Source organism: Dipteris shenzhenensis, chromosome 18 (genome assembly GCF_047967505.1).
Source record: "Dipteris shenzhenensis isolate YYH24624 ecotype China chromosome 18, Dip_SZ_1.0, whole genome shotgun sequence".
Lineage (NCBI taxonomy): Eukaryota > Viridiplantae > Streptophyta > Polypodiopsida > Gleicheniales > Dipteridaceae > Dipteris > Dipteris shenzhenensis.
The window spans coordinates 36447645-36472160 of NC_141613.1; the positions used below are offsets into that span (position 1 = coordinate 36447645).

The 24516-nt window shown below is 44.4% G+C and overlaps 1 protein-coding gene across 2 annotated transcripts in view; it reads right to left on the minus strand.

Moving 5' to 3' along the window:
- LOC147891173 (Zn-dependent exopeptidases superfamily protein) overlaps positions 1-24516 on the minus strand; it is a 114560-nt gene that overhangs the window by 17963 nt on the left and 72081 nt on the right. For both annotated transcript variants that reach the window (XM_087389321.1, XM_087389322.1), the window contains exons 8-11: positions 18738-18877; positions 18459-18624; positions 11912-12047; positions 6575-6671 (exon numbers count right to left, since the gene is read on the minus strand). In XM_087389321.1, the coding sequence (XP_087245447.1) occupies positions 6575-6671; positions 11912-12047; positions 18459-18624; positions 18738-18877 (539 nt within the window). The remainder of the gene's footprint in view (positions 1-6574; positions 6672-11911; positions 12048-18458; positions 18625-18737; positions 18878-24516) is intronic.

Sequence of the window (24516 nt, forward strand, 5' to 3'; positions counted from 1 at the left end):
TAGCTTGAAACCACATGTGTTTGTAGTGTCTTGTCAATGTGAGTACTCAAGACACATGTTTTCTATGGCATCCACTCCGATTGTGAAAACAGCCTACTCTTCTCTCATTCCCGCCTACTTCCCACTGTCCAACCATGGACACCTTGAGTGGGCCTTCAAAGTGAGTCTTAGTTTGTTATCCAATGATACATAATTAGATGAGGCAAACAAAGTACATAAATAACCCAAGGAAATCTCTAGAGTTATTGACCTTGGCCTTGGCAGAGTTTCCTTAGTCAACTAGGCTAATAGCAGGAGTTTTGACTTTGAAGGTTATTGTTCGTAGTTTCCTACAATGGCGTCTGATAGCCGTTTGCAGATTGTAGCAGGCAACTACTGTTCATTGAATATGAGAACTAGAGAGATGGCGGGGGCAAGATGAAGACTTGCGTAACAGAGAATAGAGCATTAGGAAATCAGTGCTCAAAGCATGTAGGAGCAACCAGATACCATTGACATAGCAAAGGAGCAGAAGCCTGCGACAAAGGACAAGAGTCACAGCAACAGCTCCTTCAGCAACGGCCTTCCTTCCTGGGGCTCAGAAGTGGACAGGAGAGAGAGTTTGCAGAATTTGATATCCTAGGAATCGTGATTGGGCTGTTGTGTTGTTCGCAGCGAGGGATCTAGCTGGTGCTGCTCATCATTCGAATCGAATGTGAGTGGGGAGTGGGCAGGAACACAAGCGAGGAGAACCTAAGTCCTTGAAGTAATAAAGTAGACAGCCTTGTCCATAGAAACACAAGAAAACTGCAAGTCGCAAGAGCTAGAGCAGTAAGCAAAGTAGGAGTACAACAATAGAGGAGGAGTCTAAAAAGCTCGTTTGTTGGGTAACTGAATGCCTTTGAGATTGGAAATGTTGGATCCGATGTTGGATGTATTATGCCTTGGAGAATGCTTTGACAGAAATTCAGACTGTTACTTGTATTTGGGTTGTGGATGCCCAAATTTGGAGCAATTTTTGCCTCAAGTGAGAGGATAAATCGCAGGTTATTTCCAGGTGCCTAGTGAGGTAAGGAAGACATTGGAACCAAGAGCGGTGAAGTGTGTGTTCCTTGGATATCCCACTGAAAGAAAATAGTGTAAGTGCTATGATCCGAGCACAAGGCAATTGTATGAGAGCAGGGATGTCAAGTTGAGTGAGTATGAAAAATGGTATCAGCCCAAAGCAATTGTGGGTGAAGATGCATACATGCTGATAAGGCTGAATTACAGCAAGTAGCCCTTCAAGTAATGCTATGTCAGGCCCATCTCAGCATGAGGAAAGTGTGGATATTGTTAACCCTTGGAGTGGAAGACTCAGGGTAAATAATCATGTGGATAAAGGGCATAAAAAGATTGAGATTGATAAGAGGATAGAAGAGGAAAGTAATCATATAAGCATGCAACAAAATATGTGCCACCACATGCTAGAGAACAAGTGTACAACCATTGAGAAGATTGGAAAGGATTAAGCATCCCCTGGATACATTGACATATAATGGTTATATGAGAATGCATTATGCTTATATGACTGCAAGAGTACAACATGTGGAGCCCACTTGCTTTGATAAAGCAGTAAAAAATTCACATTAAGCCATGAATGAGGAGATGGATGCCCTAGTCAAGAATGATACTTGGAAGCTTGTGAAACTACCGGAAGGTAAGAATGCAATACGCTGTAAATGGGTGTATAAAGTGAAGTGTAAGTCAAATGGTACCATGGAGAGGTACAAGTCAAGATTACTTGCTAAAGGATATGCTCAAAAGTATGGAAGAAAACCTGATACAAATCACAGTAAGGGTGGAGCTACTGAAACGAGCATCATACATAATCAAATACATCTGGATGTAACAATGAAAAGAAAAGGACTGGAGCGGAGCAGAATCCTCCGTATGTCATGTCGCCCTGGCTGGTGCATAGCTGGTGATGGAACACTGACGCCCGTCAAGGGGTGCCATGCATCTCGATCTCCTGGACGAGACTCAACACAAAACCAGAGCCACCATGACTCCCGTGGGACGTATCCTAAACAATGACGGGAGGTCCCCCAGAGTGATCTGTGTGTCCCCTCGATGTCTCGTGTGTTGTGTTGCAGTCGTCGGGCCGGGGTCTCTATCACGTCTGTGGCTGGAGACTGGACGATCAATGTCACTCGATGGGAAGAACTCTGTGATCTTGCTCTGAGAGGTGTCTGATGATGTGGCCAAGCCCCGTCGCCTGAGTAAGTACTCTCTGTGTCAAACTGGAAAGAAGCCCGGAGCCGTCTCTGAAGAGGCTCTCTGAAGAGGCAGTGGTAGCGACCTCGGATCTCGTACTACACTGGGCACCTAAAAATAAAATGCTCCTCTGACTCAACCTCCTGACAGTCGCACAATATGCATAAGCGATGCTCCCTAGGAATCCCCTCTGCTCTGCCGCTCTCTATGCGGAGGCGGTGTGATGATACCCGAAACTATCCGATGGAGATCCATAGTGAGTGAGGCATATGAAGCTCAGTGTACCCCGGTGGTGTGATGAATCCCTCCTCCGAAATACGAAGACAGTAATCTTTGTAGAAACTCAGCTTCACTGGAAGTTCCCTCAGCTCCAACCACGTCCTAAAGATGTGTAGCTGCAGGAGATCCTCTCGAATGACCTGGTTGGTGTGTGGCCCAATCGGGATGGTGGGTGGGAGTACCGGAGGGGCATCTAAACTGTACTGAAAAGGAGGTATCCTATCGATGTGGAACCCTAGTCTCACAAACCATCTGTGATTCCGTGCATCGTCTCCCTCTGCTACCAACCTCATGGAGGAATCGAGAGCCAACCATGGCAACCTCTATCTTCCTGATGTGCACTCCCCATATGATCTAACCCGGTGTAGATATGTGGGAGCCCAACGGGTGCCGGTCAACAACCTACCATCTTGGACCATGGCCCATTTCCCCTCCTTGCGAGCAACATCCCGCTGCTGCAGAAGAACTCGTCGCTCCTCAATCTGTAGTGGTGTCAAATCCTCATCCATGGACAGGGTGGGATGCTCTCGTAGAGAGGCTCGGCGTCGGAGTGTCGCTAGTCGAGCATGTGAATCTCTGAAGCGAATGACTAGGGGCTGCTCTCGGTTGGGATCTCTCCCAACACGCCATGCTCCCTCTATGCCACGGTCGAGGACTCCCATGGTGGTGGTCACTAAGGTGATCGCCTCCTCCATGGGTATCGTAGTGGTGCTGGTGTTGTCTCGCATGATCCCTCATATCCGGATGTTGAGGGCCTTCGAAGCCCTCTGCTGTTGCTCCTGTATGGCCGCTGAAACGGTTGCCTTTGCGAGCTCCCGTTTCGCCACGTCCACCCATCTAGTCATCTCTACTATAGCCCACTATATCGTGGCTATCTGTGCCTCCATCTCTGTGACTGGGGTCCCTCCAGGCGTTGCTCTGAGGTCCCGAGCTCCTCTCAAAGCTATGTGATGTCGTGTCTAAGTCCCTGGATAAGGGTGCCCTACTCGTGTATAATGCGGGCCTACTGCTCCTGGATGTATTCGACCTGCTCCTGGGTGTAATGTGTTAGCTCTGTCTGACGGGCCTGGATGCTGTGTATCTCAGCCAATAGGAAGTCCCGAGCATCTGGCGAGGGCCTGGTCCAGGTGGGAACTAGATCTCGAGAGGGGTTGGAATGAAGGTGGGCTGCTAAGGTTGTACTAAGGGTGGGGACAGCATGATCTGGGCGGGGGAGTGATATGTAGGAGTAGCGAGGCCGGACGAGGTGATGAAGGGTGGCTGACTGAGAGGTAGAGGTGATACGGGGGAAGTACTGTGGAGCCGTGGCTAGTGGGGCCAGTGGTGAGGCTACTGGAGAGGAGACCTGTGATGATGATGCAAGAGAGGGGGAGGAGAGAGGTGGCGTAGATGATGAGGCGGATGATGGTGGTGAAATAGTGGTGGTAACCATAGAGGTCGAGGATGTGGTGAGCGGCATGGGCTTTGGGTGGGCCCCTTTCTTCTGGGCCGCGGTGCTGTCCGCTCCGGTTGCTGCGTTTGTTGAAGTCCTCCAGACTGAGTTGCTTTTGTGTTTTCGCCTTGTCACCGTTCCCCTTCCCCATCTCCACGCGTATGCAAATTGGGATCGAAGGGTCTCCCGCCTAGTCTCCTGTCCTCATCCCCCTGTTCCCTTCATTATGGGGGAAATAGCAGTGGGCAAAGAAGGGATTGCAGGAGGTCGAAGCTGCTTTTTTTTTTGTAAGTCGGAGCTGAGAGCGGGGTTTTTTTTTTTTTTGGGAAAAAGAGGGGGGGGGGGGGGGGGGAGGGGTAGCGGAGGGGTAATGGGGGGGGTAGCAGAGGGGTAGCAAGGGGGTAGCGGAGGGGGTTAGCGGAGGGGGTAGCGGGGGGGGTAGAGAGGGGTAGTGGGGGGGTAGCAGAGGGGTAGCAGAGGGGGTAGCGAGGGGTAGCGGGGGGGTAGCAGAGGGGGTAGCGAGGGGTAGCGGAGGGGGTAGCGGGGGGGTTGTGGGGGTAGCGGAGGGGGGTAGCGAGGGGGTAGCAAAGGTAGCGGGGGGGTAGCGGGGGTAGCGAAGGGGGTTAGCGAGGGGTAGCGGAGGGGGTAGCAAAGTTAGCGGGAGGGGTAGCAAAGGTAGCGGGAGGGGGTAGCGGGAGGGGTAGCAGAGGTAGCGGGAGGAGTTAGCGATAGGGGTAGCGAGAATGTAAGAGGAAATTGAACATCCCATCCCGTAAGCATCTTTCTTCTGTGTGTGTCTTTTGCACCTTCATGGTAGGGGGTGCTGATTGCTCATAACCCATCCAATGGCAGTGTTTTCTATCTAACTCCTATAAACAATATGGCATGTGATTATTATTTTCAGTTTCCATGGCTATATAAAATTCGAAGTTTTATGAAGCAATGAATCGAAAATTGTGCTTCCACTTTACAACATCCCATAACTGCTTTCGTCTCGATTAAGAACTTAGTAGATCTTGGAACACACCTTAGGTCAACTTAGGAATTCTTGTGTGTGATTGTGTGTCGTTTGAGAGTCCGTGTTACCTACCCTAGGCTTCATCATGGTGGATACCAAAAGAACTGAAGGAGAACCACCAAAGAAAATAGCCCTAGCAGTCAAGAAGACTATGCCCACAAAGAACTGCAAGACGAGGAGGAGACTTTAGTGATATAGAAGGCAAAGGTAGAGCCCCTTAGAGATGAAGGGGCAGCAGATATATTATGAATTTCCAACTTACCCAGTCATAAGCTTTCTCCAAATCCATATTCAGAAGCACAAACCGAGTATTCTGAGAAATAGAGTAATCTATGCCCAGTAGAACATTGAGAATAGTCTCATGAATACTCCTCCCATGCAAGAAACCAAACTGCAAGTGGCGCGAGAGAATAAATTTTATATGCAGTGCTAAAGCCTTAACCATGATTTTATAGGCACCATTTAACATAGTCAAAGGCCCCCAATCAGAAGGCAAAAGCCTATTTGCAGATTTCGGTAATTAATTTTATCACCCCCAAGTTCACTGAAGCTGGTAATGAACCAACAGAGCAGCGGTGATTAAGTAGATCCCGATCTAAGAAGCGTGCCAGTAATACGGATAGAAATCAATAGGAATACCGTCCGGGCCAGGAGCCTTCCCTCTAGCCATTGTGGAGACCAACATATCTGAGTTCGGGCTCAGGAAAGGGTCTCTGTAACAACATCCTCTCATGTGGCTGCACAACAGAAGTAGTGGGTTCCAGAAAGGTGTGAAGGCGTGCATCATAATCAATGATTGGCGGAGGTTCAGAATCCACAATAGAAGAGAAATGCTGCTTCATAAGAATTGCAATCGGTAAATCACCAGTAATTTCATTACCCGAGTAGAAAAATGTCAAGGGTTTATCCCCCAAATCCATCCAACGCAACCTGCTTGGATTCGGGCTACAACCATCCATGCATTCTCACAGGAACGTAAATGAAGCTCTATGGACTTGAGAAAGGGGGGCAAGTGTGGTTCTAGAGGCGATTCTTGAATGGTGGTCAGTAGGGTGGATCGGATATCAAAAAGGCGAGCTTCCAAATAGAGCATGTTTCTATTTAAAAACTACAAAATTCATTTCACCACACGTTTTTGGCAAAACTGATTGGGTCAAGTATTTCATCAAAAACACATTTTCTGAACAGCAATGCATCGTTAAAGCATGGCCCCAAAAGTCCTCCCTGCTTCCCAGATAGCGCGGTCATATGACCCAAGTGTGCCTAATCTTTGTCAGATGTTGCATCATTGAATTCTCAAGACTCATGAAGTTCCCACGCATGCGCGCACACAAGAACACACAGAAGGGGCAAGGAGGGAGGGGGGGCACGGATAGACCATTTCATACCCTGACTTCACAACCATGGTTTACACATTGCTTAAAATCCAGTTCAATAAACGTACAAATCACTGAATGCTAGAGGAATTAAACATCATACAGAAAGCAGGGTGATGCGAAAATAAAATACCACAAATAAAGCAAAAGGATATCAAAGTATGATACCGCAGGAGACTACAACTATCCAACCGCAAGCAACAGTGTAAATACTAGTAAGGAAAAAGGACAAACCATGTCATAGCTGTCGAGGACGTTAACAATCTTAATATCGCCAATACAACTGGGAAAAGAATAGCTAAAACCAATCCGGATGCATGAACCATTGCTCCTGAAATCAGCGACATTGTAAGCATTAGATTAGATAAACTTCAAGAACCAAAAAAATGATCAAATGTGTTCATGTGTTGGATTCAACCTATCACAACAGATTGGACAGCACATGATGCCAAGAATACTTACACCTTTGAACACCCATACTATATGCAGTCTTAATACTGTTTGAGCGCTTCTGCACCACCAAAAACCTTGCAAAATGGTAATGTATGACTTCATTTCTGTAAAATTTTAGGAAAGTATGTCTGTGTCCAAAAGTCGATATGTTTTTGAGACTCCCTCTTTAACTCTTCCCTTAGAATGTGGTAGCATGATGTCTACTTTCATTTCTCGACACAGGCACAGCCTTGGGTAGAGGAGCCCATTTTAGTGGCCCTAACCTCAGGTTTCATTATATCAGGTTTATTTTAGTCTCATAGACCCTTTGGTCTTTCGTAGAAGTTAATAAACTTTCTTTTCTCATTGGGGACAAAAGAGGCATGTGGTCAAGAACCTTGAATCTACAAAGCTCAATGATGTCTCCAAGCTTTATCGATTACTATTTTTTTCTACGATTGCTTCAAGACATACATATATACATAAATATGGTCAGCTTAGACGATGCATCTATGAGTTCTGATCACCACTTACCTTAGTAGGACCCATAATTGTAGAGCTTTCTTCCTTCAAGGTACCCTGTTCCTCCACACTCGATAGCATTAGTGGATAGGAGCCAGCAGTAAGCCACGTAACGGACTGACACTAGCAGGGCGGGGGGCTGTTCTAGGTCGTGCTGCCAACTCCCTTTGTCACAACTCCTTCAGTTAGCCCACCAACCCCTTTTGTGAAAGTTCCTTCAGTCAGCCCACTGCAGGGTGGGCTGAAGCCCCTAGCCCAGCCGGGCGGTTAGTCTTAGCTTGGGGCTCTTCAAATATAGAATGGCCTAGCCTCTCCTCGAAAACTCCTTCTACTCTAGCAACTCCATCCAATAGGACTCAATATGCTATAGCTGCAGCTAGGACACGGTCTCCATATGCGCATATATTCTACCAAGGGGGCTTGAAGACACCCTTGGTCAACATGAACATAATGTTTTCCTACAACAGGAGGTGAGAGAGCTGGCTGTGACAGCTAAACTACAGTTTCTTGAAGGACTTGGCACGCAGGCAAATAGCAGATGAAGTAATGAAAGTTTGCAAAGCTTCTCCCCCCTGCTCGTCAGCTAGTCTGGACAGTTTAAAATCTCTCACACACAGAGGTGCAAACAATCAAGAAAGAAGTTACTGCAAATAAAGCCAATATTCAAGAAGAGATCAAGGAACACGAAGCCAAGCGCGACAACACACTGAAAACTAGAGTCAGAGGACTCCCTGAAGGCTGCTACAAAGAGGACTTAGCACATGTCAAAGCAACCATGCCTAGCATTTAGTGGAAGGTTGATGTTGATGATGATGATGATGATGGAGTAACTAATATTTGACACTCGAAAGGACATGCTATCGTATAACTTCAAGAAAGGATGGAAAATGGGCAGTATAACTTCAAGGCATAGCAATTATCAAAGAATTTACATCAAAACCAAAAGACACTCAATCTTAAACCGATGTATGGCCGATTATGGTTTTTTAAATTATTATGTACCCTAAAATAACTGGAGCTACAACTTGCTTTTGCACCCCCTGGGAGCTGCCATGTGCCCTCCCTAAGCAAATATACTAGATGGTTCTTTTGCTGTCCCATAGATCTGTTGGTCTCCCGTGGACATTAACAGACTTTTTTTCCCCCAAGAAAAGGTAAATTCTATTAATGCTTTGAAGAAAAACCATACAAACAACATTACATTTACTTAATTGCTATTTTATTTTGGGTTCAAACCTTGTTTTGAAAATATACTTTGCAATCCTTATTGAACCTATTGCATGGGATGGACCTCGATTTCACAAAGGCAAGGGAGAGTATTTAAGCTCAAGAACGGGGGGTGGAGATGGAGCGAGGTGCAAGGGCTGCTAGGTTTACCGAGAGAATGAGAAAAGAAATCAATGATCCAACGATGTTTTAGTACACACTAGAACTAGTTCTAGTGGCAGCGATGTATCATGTGGATGTGCCTGAGTTTCGTGATGGAAGCTAGAAGGCATGACTCATTGGCAAAATGGATGGAGATAGTAAGAACGCCTCCACATCTATAGCAAGAAAGCTGCTCCACTCAACTACTAGAGATCCTTACGACTGCCCGTGATAAGTATAACCCCTGCAGTCCCCTCCATACTGGCCCCCGTAGTGTGAGCTGTAAGGTGGCCACAATACTCACCACCACTATGAAAATACCATGTGTCAGCAGTTTTTGTATGTTTGCATTGGTGTTTTACTTGTTTTCGTATATTTGCATCAATTTATCTTTTGTTTCCTTGTTAGCTAATAGCATTAATGTTTCTTTTGTTTTTGGTAATAAATCTAACTTAGTCCTCTCTCTCTCATCCCATCAGCTGTGGATTGAGGCAGGGAGAGCTGCAGGTATACCCAGAGAGCAGCAGATCTGCAGGTTATGCACATCTGGGGTGGTCGAGACTGGGGTGCACTTTCTATGTATCTACCCATCCTACTATGAGGTCCGGGGACAATACCACTGCCTCTTTTAGGAGGGGCACGCCTTTGGTCCACTTTTACGAACTGCATTGGCCTCTATCTAATTGAGATGCAACGACACAGAGAGACACTATTGCGACAGATCAGAGAGTGTTTCCATTTGGTGATTGAGATTGCACCTTGTACATCAGGACATTGTCACTACCAACAGGTCAATATTAGGTTAGTAATAAGGTAAGGGGCACTTTTTCCCTAATTGAGGTTTTTCACCCCTCAACCACAGGGTCTTTACCAGTTTTTTCATTTCAGCTCATTCTTCTTAATACATTGCAGCAAGTACAAGCTCAAAGGTGAGACTGAGAAGCCGAAGAGCTAAGACTCAGAAGCCAAAACCCAGCACTGTGGTGGCTCTCCAATGAGCTGTGAGGATATCTCGGATCTGCATCTTTTTGAGATGTCTCACACTGTGGTGGGGGGCATGGTCTCCTTGATCTCTGGATCCTATAGGCTACGATGAGAGTGATGCCTCGTCTCTAGCGGTCCCCTCTAAGGAGGGTTGTGATAGGCCGAATCTTGATCGTGTGCGCTCTGGTGTCACTCTCCGTGTCCTGTGTGGTCTCTACATCCCTCACTAGGTAGCATCATGTCGACGCTCTCTGCTAATTCATGCAGCCCTCATATCAGCTAGCTCCTCCTCCACCCCACTGTGCCCTCGAGTTGACTCAAACACATAAAAATCAGTGACATGCCTCTGTACATCTCCATTTCCATCAAGCACCTATGTAAAATGTTTGTGTTTCAACAAGTTTTAAAAGTACCTTGTCTTTTTTTTGTTTAAATCGAACGTACCATCGGATGTACGCTCAATATCGAATGGTACGCATCCAATGCGATCGTATGACAAAATGAGATTGAATTTCAATCAAGCAAGCATGAAACACAGGATTCCATGCTACTGCAGTAGCACTCTGACTGTCAACCTATGCTGACGACACAATCCATGCACTGTATAAGAGGAGCTACACAACAAGCTAGCCAAGCATTAGCAATGAAAATCATGCTACTGCAATGCTTGTATTGAAGAGTTGCACCAATAGAAAGCATGTGTCGAACGGGAGTACCACATCATTTTTCCCGATGATGCACATGATTTGATAAAAACAAACGAGAGAGAGAGAGAGAGAAAGAAAGAAAGAAAGAAAGTGTATTATTGTCCACTAAAGGCCAAAATGGGCCCATGGGACATCAAGAACTCTGCATACAAGATAGCACAAAATCAACGTGCCACAAAGAAGAGGCATCGTCGAATATCATCTAAGTGCTACGCAATACAATGCAAGTGAAAGTACATAATGTCAAATCTGAGCCTAAATACAAAGTAAACTAGATGCAAGGAAACCGCCCCTGGGTGCAAAATGGGGGGATGAGTACAATATGCCAATGCAAAGATACAAGTCCAGGTGTCACGGAGTCTGAGAACCAAAATAATACTGGAAATCCTGTCCATCGACTCTGCCTCCTACTATGAGAGTACAAATCTGAGCAAAGGTGAGGTGAGCGGCTGGTGGGGCGAGATCTCCATGAGTAAGTCTCCTCCGAAAAGCTGCCATCATCCTGGATCGTCTGGAGATGAAGCGGCGAGTACGTCCCCTATGTAACAAGATCTTGCGGCGTCTACAAACCATCTCATATGTACATCCACAGGGTGGAGGCATGTGTCCTGTGTGAGCTCTGACCTCCTCGTGCTCCTCCTGGTCTCTGTCCTCTGGTATAGCGTGTGCCTGAGCTCTATCAGGCTGGGCTCTATCACGCTCCGGTCTGTGCTGATGGTCTCTAAGGTAGTTTCGTCGAAGCATAGTGGCCTCCCTGACATAAAGAGCTAGGCAATGCTGATCCTCGTAGTCCATCACTCGTGAGAGGTCCAAAGCCATCCGTGAAGAGACTGTGGAATCTACCTCTGAGCTCATAATATAGCGGGCATCTGCAAATGAAGTGCTCCTCTGACTCCACCTCTCCCATGGTGCAACAAGGGCGGGGAGAGAGAGAGAGAGAGAGAGACGTCCTCGGGATGCCTCGCGGGCCTATGGGACACAATACACCAAGGAAAATATACTCATACAAGCCTTGAAGGGCTGAAGCAAAGGGCACGCTAGGGCCCTTGCTAAGAAGCTAATGAAAAGCTCAAAAACGCAAGAGCTCAAAAACAAAACTCTCCTCTCTTGCTCTCCATTTTTTCACAAACGGCTTTTAATAGACAAGAATTCTTGAAAGAGGAAAGTTGAAATTTATCTTTCAAGAAAAGCTCCCTTAGAACAGCAATAGGAAGAACTAAAGAGTCTCAGCAATAACAACATGCCCTAAAGAACTACCAACAAAAAGAGTAAAGTTATTATTGTTGCAACAAAGCAAGGTCCGACAAGAGGGACATATCCAATAGGAATGCTTCCCTGGTGGGACTTTGGATCTATCTCTTTTGTGTTGTGTCCAAGAGAAGTAAGACAGTGATCATAAGCTCTTAATCTCTTTTCTTAAGGCAAAGAGCAAAAGATTTTAGAAACTTACCTAGCAACACAAACTTTAATATTATATCTTTCAAAAACCTCAATAGGAAACTTATTCAAAAACATAAGCCGGGGAAAAAAATCGACAACTAATGCATCGTATCCATACCTTTGAACATTGCAAAAATCCTTTTTGAACTGCCATGAAGCCCCGATGCTTCAAAAGTCGTTAGACTTGAAACAAGCAATATGAAACCCAATGGTAGTATGTGCAGTGCCACAGCTGTCTTGAATGGATAATATATCTGCAATTATCATGAAATTTGTCAAAACATTTGCATACAATATAGGTCCAGCGAAACATAACCATGGCTAAACATAATGAAACCAAAGAAACCCCATTTACCTTTGGTCAGTTTAATACACTAGAACCACATTGGTCAACGAGTAACATGTAGCTAACTAAGCTGCAAGCTTCGCTATTTAACAAATAAATCAGCATCCATGTCATATCCTTTATAAATTCTCTGGTAAATACTTCAAATCACACAAGACATGTGCATGGCAGCCTAGGCTTCCCATGACACTATGTCAATGGAAGTGGGTAGAGATTTTTTCAAGGGGCCCACTCCACTCTACTAGTTTGTCTTGGGTGACTCTAAGAAGAAGGGTGGGTACCACATGGCACCATTTTGCTAGGGTGACTCTAAGATGTGACCTAGACACTCACTCTAGGGCAGCCAACCAAGCATTTTGCTCAGGCACATCATGTCAATAACTCGATGTGTGAGATCCCCATAGGTAAAGATGGAGCTTCTTTTCATGTGACTCTCTTTGTCAGGATCATTTTGCTTAGGCACATCATGTCAGACAAAGAGAGAGAGAAAGAGAGAGAAGAGACATGGGCATTCAATCAAACCCTTAAAAAAGCAATGTTTCCCCCAACGCTCTACAAAGCAGTACATCGATGTGTGAGATCGAGGATTACCAAAAAGCGAGCGGTGAAAACTGAGCACTATAGCAGTGCTTGAGAAGGGATATAAGACTTATCTTCTCATTTTAGTGCTAAATTATGCATAGTTGAGGGCGAACCTACTTTGTTAGGTACATGATAATTGTTACAAGCCTTGAGGTGGTTGATGGATGGTATCTAAAAACTCTGAGGAGGGCAGCTACTACTTTCTGTCACCTCACCTCCATTCACGTAGAGGAAAGGTCACAAACTGTTGAAGCGAAAGGTAAAGCAAAGTTACCAGAGGTGTGAAATCAAGAAAATCAAACCTTGAAGGACCACCAAGGTCTTTTTGGAAGAGCAAAGGGAAGTGAAAAAGGTGGGCCAAGGAACCACACTTAGTAACAGCCACTTAGCGTGCAAAACAAACTTCCATTACCAGGCAAGAGGCCATTGAAAGTCACAAAATTAGTTCAAGTAATAATATTCATCCATACAAATTCAATGATATGCATTTTTCTCATAATAAATAAGTTCTATGAGTCCCAAAATTTTGTTCACAATGTAGTATATCGCACTTGTATTATTAGTTGATAAACACCTCAGCAATTACATGGGCATCTTAAATTTATGCTTTTACAATTATATACACATGGTTTAATCAAGAGTTTAGATAAAAACCAAAATATATTTTGAGTGCAGTTTGATAAAAAATCACTCATAAACATCCAAAACTTAGTAATACATCCCTTGCATTAGTAGATAATAAATAACTTAGTAAAAATACTATGGATAAAAATTTATAATAATCATAATGGACATATAGTTTTATATTTTCATGTATTTTCAATAAAATTTAACATCATCATTACATAGAGAATAAAAAATTTTGCTTTTGATAGCTCCTTGATCTAAGCTCTAAATCACATGTTATGGCCATAGGAAGGGGGTCTCTGATGAATCAAAAACCACCGTGTTTTAAAATACGGTCCCTTTGCTAGTTCCAAGACCTAGATGCTTCCATTTCATAAATCATGAGAAATCACACACTTTTACTTTTACAGCTCCTCAATCTGAGCTACAGATCTCAAGATATGGTCGTACCTTGAGATCTATAGCTCAGATTGAGGAGCTGTAAAAAGCAAAAATGTGTGGTTTTTAATTATTTATGCAATGGAACCATCTACTCTTGGAACTAGAAAAGGGACTGCATTTTAATACCTGGTGATGTTTGATCCCTCGGAGACCTCCTTCCCATGGCCATAAATTGTGATCCGTAGCTTGAATCGTGACGCTGCAGAAAGAAAGGTGTCATTTTTAATGATCTATCCAATGGTTGCATTAATTTCAAGCAGTTTTGCAAGAAACGTTTCTAAATTTTTTAAAGTGTTTCATCTAGAAATACCTATAAATATAAAATATATTATTATATATACATATATTACATAAACACAGTGCACACATACCTCAGATACACACATACATAGTGGACACTCTAAAAATTCAGGCTAACAGCCAGGATCATATAGCCTACAGGTGACAAGTCACAAGCCTACAACCTGAAGGTGACAAGTCACAAGCAATCTTTTGTGCCCAGATGTTTCGCCCTAGTCAACGTGTTCCACACACTCATAGAAATGTTTCTAACATAATGTTTCGTTGCGTTTCGGTGCCCCAAAACGCGTTTTATGGTCACACTGATTTCAAGTATTAAAATTAAAATATAAAATGTTCACTTGAACCTCGCTTGTTTTACTATGATCTCAAAAAACCTCCATGCATGTAGCAAGCAACACATGATCCAACCCTTAATCCTAATTTTATCATTGATATTGAAATATGAGGCCTTCTATCCTTAATCAAGAGCTACTATAACTGGCAAAAAAGGACCATTGATCTTAGTTTTTACATGCTAAACCCCCTTCACGCCTATAGCAACCTCCTTTAGGCGTGTGATCGCAGAAAATCTCCTTCAAGCATGTGAGAGCTTTATATGATTTTTTGTTTTGTTGTGTCATACATTATCATTTTTGTATGCTCAATTATTATTTATGATCATGTGAGAAAGGCATGCATCGATAATGTAACTGAGTAATTTATGTAGTCTTGGCACATGCTAACGTAATGTGATGTCCATCTTAGCTTAATTTTGTACTTGATTTGCTCGGCTTTCACTACTCGCTTTTCACGCCTCGATCACTTCTCACTGCTCAGTTTTTTGACTACCTATGTGAGATCCCCATAGGCATAGATGCATTTTGCTTACGCACATCATGTCAATACCTCGATGTCTAAGACCCCCATAGGGTAGAGATGGAGCTCCCTTTCATGTGGCACTCTTTGTCAGGATCCATTGTCTTGTATTTGTATGCTTAGACTTAGCAATCAAGGGCTTCTCCCTTTTATCATTCTTTCCACCCTACATTCTCAATCTGTGGCTAATTTGCCATGTATGACCTTTTTAACATGTCCGAAAAGCTAGGCACATCATATCAGTGCCTCCATGTGTGGGATCCCCTTTCCTATACCTTTGATGCATTTTGCTCAATGTGTGAGATCCCCGTAGGCAGAGAGTGTATGCTTAGACTTAGCAATCAAGGGCTTATCCCTTTTATCATTCATTCGACCCTATAAGCATTCCCAATCTGTGCCTAATTTCCCATGCGTGACCTTTTTAAGGTGTCCAACTCAAACGTCACCTTGATAACCTTTGCAGGTTTGTGCATACCAATTGCTAAATTTTATGTTCGTCTCTGTTCTAGTTTTGCATTTTTTGTTGGTCAATGTAGGTCTCAGGTCCTCAATGTAGTTTGTGTTATGCTAAATTCCCCATGCTAGAAGGGATCTCATGATTTGAACAAAAGAATGCCACTTGTAATGTATTAAAAAACACACTCAATAAGGCACTACAAGAAGAGGTTGAGATGCTTTGAAATGCCGCATTGAATATTTGAAAAGCCACATTGAATCATGAGATGCCTTGAAAAGGATAAACTGTTCTTTGAAGAAGACACTATAAGAGCTAACCTCCAATATCACCACCACTTGAGTTGGCCTCTGTACAAGAAGTTTGGAAGGAGTCACATGCATTCATGATTCAAGAGCATTAGACTTCCTCAGGAGTTTCAATCTAACTCTACGTGGTTTCCACAAAAGTTAGGGTTTCATATTCCCCATGTGAACAAAGAAAAGCAAACAAACGCCTCAAGAAGGTCATGAGAGCCAAGACCAAAAGAAATAGGCGGTATTTATAGATGAGACATCTTGGACCACACGTCTCCTCTCACCAAATAGGATTACCTGACCTATGGGACCATCAATGCTTTGATTAGTACTTGCTAAAATGTCAACGGGATTCTATGGCCCATAATCCCAAAGAGGCACAAGAATTACGAAGGAAAAGAAACATAACGGTCAAGAGGAGTGCCAATTTTACTCCACTCACGTGTATCGATAATTAATCGTCATAGACAAACTCGCTACGTGTGCATCTGCCCGTAAGACCTTCTTCTACCACATCTATATCGCACCATGCTACCTCTTCCCCACAAACATTTGATTATGCAGTGTGAGAATTGGAGATGGAGGGGAGAGCAAAAACGTGAGCCAAGCATGAATTGAAGTTGCAAGAATGAAAGTATGAAGGGCTATCAACATCACAATACCTTAAAACCCTAGTGTGAATCAAAACTCACTGAACCCTATATATATACCTTCATAAGACTAGAATAGATCCGATCTTACAAATCATAATCTTTTATAGAATAAGGGAAGAAGGGAGTTTGTAAGCCGAGTAAATGACAAAATTTTAAATAAAATTCAAAAATTCAAAAAAAACATAGAGTAAAAAATAAAATAGAAATTAGAAAATTTAAAAAAAAATAACTTTAGTAAGTAAAGCTAACTGGGGTCAGGGGGAAAACTTGGAAGGAAAAAGTGCCCCTAGTCCTTCTAACTACTTACTACATTGGCCACTATCTTAAGTATTACAATGTTTCCAACACCCTCTCGCAGTGACAATATCATGATCCCAAATACCAAATGTAAGTCAGCCTAAAGGTTTGCGTAAAGCTTCAAACTTTTCTCTGAATAGGGCCTTGGTAAAAGATATGCTGTCATTCTTATGTGTAGCACAGTAGATCTCTCCTGCATGCAATCTCTCTTTGACATAATGATAATGAACCTCAATGTGTTTTCTATGTGCATGAAACACACGATTCCGTGCCGCTACAATAGCACTCTAATTGTCATTGAGTATGGGTATAGATGGCCATTGTGAAGGCAGCCATGTACTTAGCTTCACAAGATGATGTTGCCAGATTGGATTACCAAGAAATGGATGAACTGCCAACAAAGAAACCAATGCTGTCAACATAATCCCTAGCCCAACCTGAATTACCCTTGGCATAGAACAGACAACAAGGCTGAGTACCCTACAAGTATTTGACAACGTGCTTTACAACACAATGATGTATGTATTGTAGTTATCTTGCCCCCCTCTTAGAGCACATAGATGAACAACCAAGCAAGGTGTAAAAGCCACATCGCAGCGCAACACTCTTTTCCCTACATGATCAACAATACAGGAAAGCCACCTAAAGGGTCTCCAAAATATTTGGTATGATGACGAGTATAAAGTGCTTAGGCAATACTGGCACTCCGAGACCAAGAAGAATCTTGCCAAGGGGCGGGGCTCTAGCATAGTTGACTACCTCGTGGGATCCCCTGCCTTTCACCGATTCACCAAATCACCCTATCTCTTGTTTAGTATATCCACCCTTCGCCTCACGGCACAGTCTACAACACTGCCCACTCACACCACCTATCACGATATACACTTTTACCATAGCCTCTCACCCAAATACTCTACACGCCTTTCCAAGCTAGTCACATGTATTAACTATAAACAGCTCATGGAGGACAGGACTGCTCTAATCACTTGCTCACCCCACGAGGCCACCCTTCACGCCTTCACATACACCACTTGCTCTACTCGCCACCGCCTCTTGGCTCTGTGCCCTGCAATAGCTGGTGCGATGATGAATGCAAGGCTCTCCAACACCATGTCAGATTCGAGACCAAACATAACCTTCCGAGTGAACCAGAGACAATGCGTACGTACCACCATCTTGTCACCCCTCTCACACACACCCAGATTTGGCGCACATATACTTGCACACGACCTCTCACACTTACCTCTTGCATTCTTTTCACAGCCAGTGGCAGCCTTGAAGCTTGATAATGCCAAGCGAAAGATCATAGGGCTTATGAACTGAATTGGTCGAGGATTGATTCTGGCACAATCTGCCATACATATCTTACTATATGCTGATTATGTAGTTTGTTGATCTCAGATACAACAGAGCGGCTACAGATGCATTTGACGTCTTTGCAGGCATTGAGCAGATAGTCACATCTTATTAAACTAGGGTGCATGTTCACAGGCCCGAAGTTAGCGTGATGAAACCGGCAGCACAGACATACTTGACTATAGGGCATGTTTCATTATTTTTTTTAAAAATCAGGATCTCGCAAAGACATTTAAATCATGCGCGCACACACACGAACCAGATATATATATTATTCATTCATTTACAAATTTAGGTTTTATTTTCTGAAAATTAAAACCAAACTGTCTATTAAAGAGCTCAACTTATTATCGAGATTCGAAATTCACATTTACAAATTTTAACCAGATGAAAGGGTTTGACAAACTGAAATGCTATTTCGAAAAGCCATAAAAATACTTTCATAGGGCTCTTACCATGAACCAGCCTAAAAAATCAAAGAAAACAGGTCTTCTTTCATGAACTCCAGATGTTAGTTTCTTCATTTTTGCTCTTTCTTGTGCATTCATCAGTTTTGAAGAGTTTGTGAAAGCTTTTAACAAACTAATCAGGTTTTGACCTCGCACTTGCATACTTCCAGGGCTGTGAAAAAAATAAGCATATAGACACCAATTAGAACAGTGATATTTAATGGTATTGTGATGGTAACACCATGTTTAGAATGGCATCTCAGTAATGCAAAAACTCAAACTTACACCATTCTCTCTGGTCTATCATTGGGTGTGTGATACACATAACCTTCCAGCAAAAGAATGATATCAAGCCCTGGGATATCACCATAATCTTCAGAGAACATACGATAGTCTGTATCTCCTGGAATAAAAGGAAAAATATCCTGCAGAAACAAGACGTCCAAAATAAAATTTTGCAACAAAATCAAAATGTGCTTAGAGGGAGCCTTAAATGCAAATGACAATCATCCAAATGATCACGTCAGGGTTAAACCTTCATGATATCAACTCCAACAATAATTAAAAAGGAAAAGGCAGCCTTAGGATTTATCAAGCCTTCACCACTCCAGTAAAAAATAACTAGGTCATTAATAAAATTGGGCAATCGACAACTAAAAAGTCACAGGTGCCCAACAAACATTATTCCTAGGTCAGTTCTAACCCCTATTATTGCACCACAATCTCCTCTTTACATATGTTATTTGGATTTTGCAACAGCGAAATTGGTTTAAACCCATCAATGATAAAGTGCAAAGACCTATTTAACTGCAACAAGATAAGTCATGTTTGTGCTCTACTATTGAAATCATAAATTACCCACTTTCAGATTACGGCGGTATTTCGAAAGTAGAATATGGTGTGTAAGGCAGTTTGATGGGATTTTATATGATTAAGACTACGATAGTTCCATTGATTTGGGTAAGTAGAGTTGCATTCAAACAAAAAAATTTATATGAGCAAATTTTAGCAACAAACCACAAGAACAGCCTTTAAAACCATCAAGGTATGCTCAAATCCACCTAAAAACCTTGAGCAGCACACCTTCCCCCCATAACACCTCGAATACAAGGGATCAACCTTGGCCTAACACTATCCTCCAACTACTTCCACTCTCCCAACCTGCTCTCACCTCCCTCCCCCGAGCTCATCCCAAGTCCCCTTGCCTCCCTCTGTCAAGCCCATCCCAAGTTCCTCCACCGCCTCCCTACCTTGCTCGCCTCCCTCTCAAAGCCTAGCCTAGGCCTCATTAGGTGGTGTCTTCCTATACTCGGCTCTCTCTTTCAGCTTCCGATTTTTCAAACCCTGCCTAACACTATCCTCCAACTACTTCCACTCTCCCAACCTGGACTGCTCTCACCTCCCTCCCCCGAGCTCATCCCAAGTTCCCTCGCCTCCCTCCGTCAAGCCCATCCCAAGTTCCTCCACCGCCTCCCTACCTTGCTCGCCTCCCTCTCAAAGCCTAGCCTAGGCCTCATTAGGTGGTGTCTTCCTATACTCTGCTCTCTCTTTCAGCTTCCGATTTTTCAAACCCTACCTAGACGAACTTAAATGTATTGGAGGAGTAACCTGGAGATCTCGATTCAAATTCTATAGCCCCTAAAAGGGGGCACCATTGGAACACTTGGTAGCTCCACATGTCCGTTCTCGAGCTTCAATTTCGCGGCCACAGGTTAGGAGCAATGGACCCCAATTCCCTTTGACTTTATGTTAAAGGTCCAAATGATGGAGAGGATATAAGACTGGCTAGGATAGACGGCTCGATACAGTGCCACCTTCTAGATTAGTGATTCATTTAGAGAGAAGCAAGAAGCTCAGCTAGGTGATGCATTGGCCTTTGAGCCAATGTGCAATCACAATAGGAGTCTCGGATGTTAGGCTCTTAACGTGGGTCTGGAGGTCCTCAAGGTAGATCTCAAGCAAGTGATGCCTTTGGTAAGACGCCCCACAATTATGGGTTAATCTTCTTCTAAACCTGCAACAAGTCTACTTGCTCAGAAGTGGCCACCCAAGCTTCTAGTCATCGGGAGGCCCTATTCGCCACCCCTCAACTCTTCTCCATATTTGCATGCTAGTAAGTTAGAACGTGCAGAACCGGACACACAGCACCAGATTTTACTCTGGTTGCTGTTGCAAAAGAGCTCTTGTTCAAGGGTCAATTGAGATTATCTTGCTTCATAACCATATCTCGGATATTCACAAGACCGGACCTGGATATGTAGTTCCTCGCAATAGGATGGAGTAGATGGTTGGGTCTCAATGGGTTACCCCAAGGTATTCAATCAGGGAGAGCTCATAGCGGAACGAGCAGTGTGGATTGGTCTAAGGATGGGGTATATGCACATCGGGATCCTCAACGTAAATGCACCTTCATGCAATCAACAAATAGCACCCTTGCACCCACTCATAGAGAATCTACTAGACATGGATCCTTCGATTTGTTGGAAGTAACTTCAACAATCTAAAGTTTGCAGAGCACTAGTGTGAGGGGGCTTCCTTCATGACCATGCCTCCTTAAGAGCAAGCACATGGGAGCAATTTATCTTTGCCATCACGGGCTGTGATTGTTGGCGGAGGATAAGTTATCCAGAATGCAAGGGTTCTCGTGGCGGAGGGACTTCTAGAGAGATTGCAAACCATGGCACAAATTTGGTAGGTAAATGTCCTCACACAAGATAGGTGGGCTAGATGGACCACCGATGCCATTCAAAGAAACAATACAAGACTTCCGGTAGACCCTCTAGGGAAGAAAGAAGAAAGAAAGAAAGAAAGAAAGATATATTGACGTCTTTTGGAGGCCTTGCCGGCTGACTCTAATGGGTCCCTAGCTCCCTTTAAGTAAAGTAGGATAAAATAGACCTTCATCATGTGTGCTCTGGTCTATCTCTACACTGTGTGTGGTCTATGTGGCTCTGTCTCTTGTTCCACCGCTCCTCGTCTCCTCTTCCCACTAATCCACAATCCGTGCATCGTCTCTGTAGCTCTCCACCACTCATGTTCCCTCTTCCCGCTAAACAATATTCCCATCTCGGCTAGCACTTACTTTCCCACTCCACTGTGACAATGTGCCGACTCAAACGTGTAGATATTTTGTTGTGTAGGGTCTAGCTCTATCTCCTTGTCACCGTCACTCCTACTCTTTGATCAAGGCCATCGATCTCAATCAAGAAGAGGCCTATGCAGGCCTAATCATGAAAATGGATTAGCCGAGAAAGTGGTCTAAACTCATTTCCTTCTTGGGGACGCAGTGATATAATCCATGAATCTCATAGTTGACTATGGGGAGAGAGAAAGAAAGAAAGAAAGAAAGATATATTAACGTCCTCGGAAGACCTCGCGGGTCTATGGGACAGAGTGATACAACATCAAAAAAAGATCTCCTACAAGCCTCTGTGGGTTGAGGCAAGGGGATGAAAGAGAGAAAGCAAGAAAGAAAGTTTATCAAAGTCTTCGGAAGACCGATGGGTCTATGAGACTGTGAAAATCCTGATACAACGAGCTGTGGTAGTGGAGCTACTAAACGAGCATCCATACCAATGCAAAATGCAAAAATGCAGAATGGCAGTACTAAGTCCTAAGTACAACATAGTCATGTCAATGGTCGACTATATATCAATCTCAGCATCATCATCAATATCATCATCATCTCTAGCAACAGCAAGATATCAGGATGGATGAGGCAGTGGAGGCATGAAGTCGGCAATAGAGTGCTGTTGGCCACTCGGAGGTGCGGTCCTGGCACATCTCCCAGTCGTAGCTCTACGTCTAACCAGGGCTACTGTGACCCCCGTCGATCGAGCTCCAACTCTAAACAAGGAGGAGATGTCTCCAAGTGTGATCTGTGTGTCGACCCTCTGTCTGAGTTGTCGGGTCACGGGCCCCGGATCACGGTCATGTCGAGGCCTCATCTCGTTGGAGTCCATGTGATCTAGCTGAAAGAACTCCGTGATAGAGCTCTGAGAGGGATCAACCAAGGAAGAAGTTTGCTCCTGTCTCCGTGCTCGGAGTATCCTCTCGCGGTGTCTAAGTGCCTCATGAATGAAACCTGCCAAACACCGCTGGTCTAGGTAGGAGAGGTAACAGGCTAAAATCCCATAACTATCCCTGAAGAGGCAGTGGAAACGTCCTCGGATCTCATAGTACACAGGACACCTGAAGATGAAATGCTCCTCTGTCTCAACTTCCTGTATGTCACACAGTGTGCATATGTGCCGCTCCCTGGGTAGTCGCTCTGCTCTGCCGCTCTCAATGCGAAGTCTGTGTGAAGAGACCCGGAACTACCCAAGAGAGATAGTCAACGAGTGGGGTAGGTGAATCTGTGTGTATCCTGGTGGGTCAATGAAACCCTCCGCTGTGATATGTAAGTAGTGATCTTTGTAGAAGCTAAGCTTCACTAGGAGTTCATAGGTCCGAAAAGTGTATAGCTGTAGTAGATCCTCACGGATAACCTAGTTGACCTCGTGTGATAAGAGGGGAGAGAACGGAGCATCCATGCTATACTGGAAGGGAGGTAGTCTATCCATGTGGAGCCCCAATCGCTCAAACCATCTCTCTGTACGTGCATACCAGCACCTCTGATCTCCTCCTGCTACAAGTGCCATAGAAGAGGATAGAGCTATCCATGGTAGCCTGCTATGCCCCGAGGTATAATCCCCATATTCCCTAACTCGGTACAGATATGTGATGACCTGAAATGCAGCATCTGGCTGTAAAGGGAGTGACCCAAACTCAGCCTGAATGATCTGGTGAGGAACGGATGACTTACCACGAATCATTCGTGGTAACATGAGAACCTGTAGCCGCTCCACACGAGCCCACTCTGTATCCGACAAGTATGGCCCCCAACAAGGGCTGCCGTACATCCCCGCTGGGCGAGCTAAGGAGTCAAAAAGCAACCCCTTGGTGCGTGGATCCTGAAAGTGCAAGCGGGAGCACTATCTCTCTAGCCTGGCCAGTGAGGCATACCCTCTACTCAAGCGTGCCTGCATCGCGGGTCTCATAGTGAAGCTCGGTCCGAAGAAGATAACCCCAAGATAAGTGTATAATGAAACTATCTCAACAGATGACCCCGCAAATGTGAACTGCTCCTGACGCATGATGGCTCGAGATGTATTGAAGATCATGACCTTACTTTTACCCAGGTTGACCTTCAAATCATGGGACCCACAAAAGGACTGTAGTGTGTCTAGGTGTCTCTGAAGCCCCTCTGCTGAGCAAGACAAGAGAGCCACGTCATCTGCATAGAGCAAAATCTGGATCAGTGTGCCCGCAAGAGAGCAACCTACACCCCCCTCTGTCTGCATCACTGTCTTAAGCTCGTCAATGTAGAGACCAAACAAGGTAGGCGACAAAGGACACCCTTGTTTGACCCCGATGATACTCATGATCTTGTTTGCCCACCCGGATCCTGTCCGAACTCTGCCAGAAACTCTCGTAAAGTGCCATGACAGCCCAAATGATCTCCTGGTCATAACCCAAGTCCTGTAAGCGCCGTATGAGGCGGGCTCTCGGGACCGTGTCAAATGCCTTGCGAAAATTCACAAAGCAACAATAAACCCTCTGCTTCCGTGACCTCGCCTCCTTGATGATACATCTGAGCGTGAGAATGTGGTCCATGGTTCCATGATCATGCCAGAATCCGGCCTATCTTGCTGCTCTAAGTCCTCGACACTCTGCAAGTCTACTAACCTCGGAGTCAAGTACTGATGCATAAATCTTGGACATGACATGTCCGATCATAATGGTCATGTAGTTCTCCGAGCTCATGGAATCCCCTGCCTTGTGGATGGGTGAGATAGTGTTAATGGTCCAAGTGTGTGGAAATCCCAAACAAACCGCTTCATTAAAAAACTTTGCTAAGATCGGGGCTAGAAGGTTAATCCCATATGCAATGAACTCAATGCATAGCCCCTCATGATCCTTCGCTCAGCCATTATGAAGTTTCATTACGGCATCCTTTACCCCTCCTCTAGTGAAGAGGGTGCAGGATGTGGGACGAGGCATGTGTGAGAGGTTAGGGATTGTG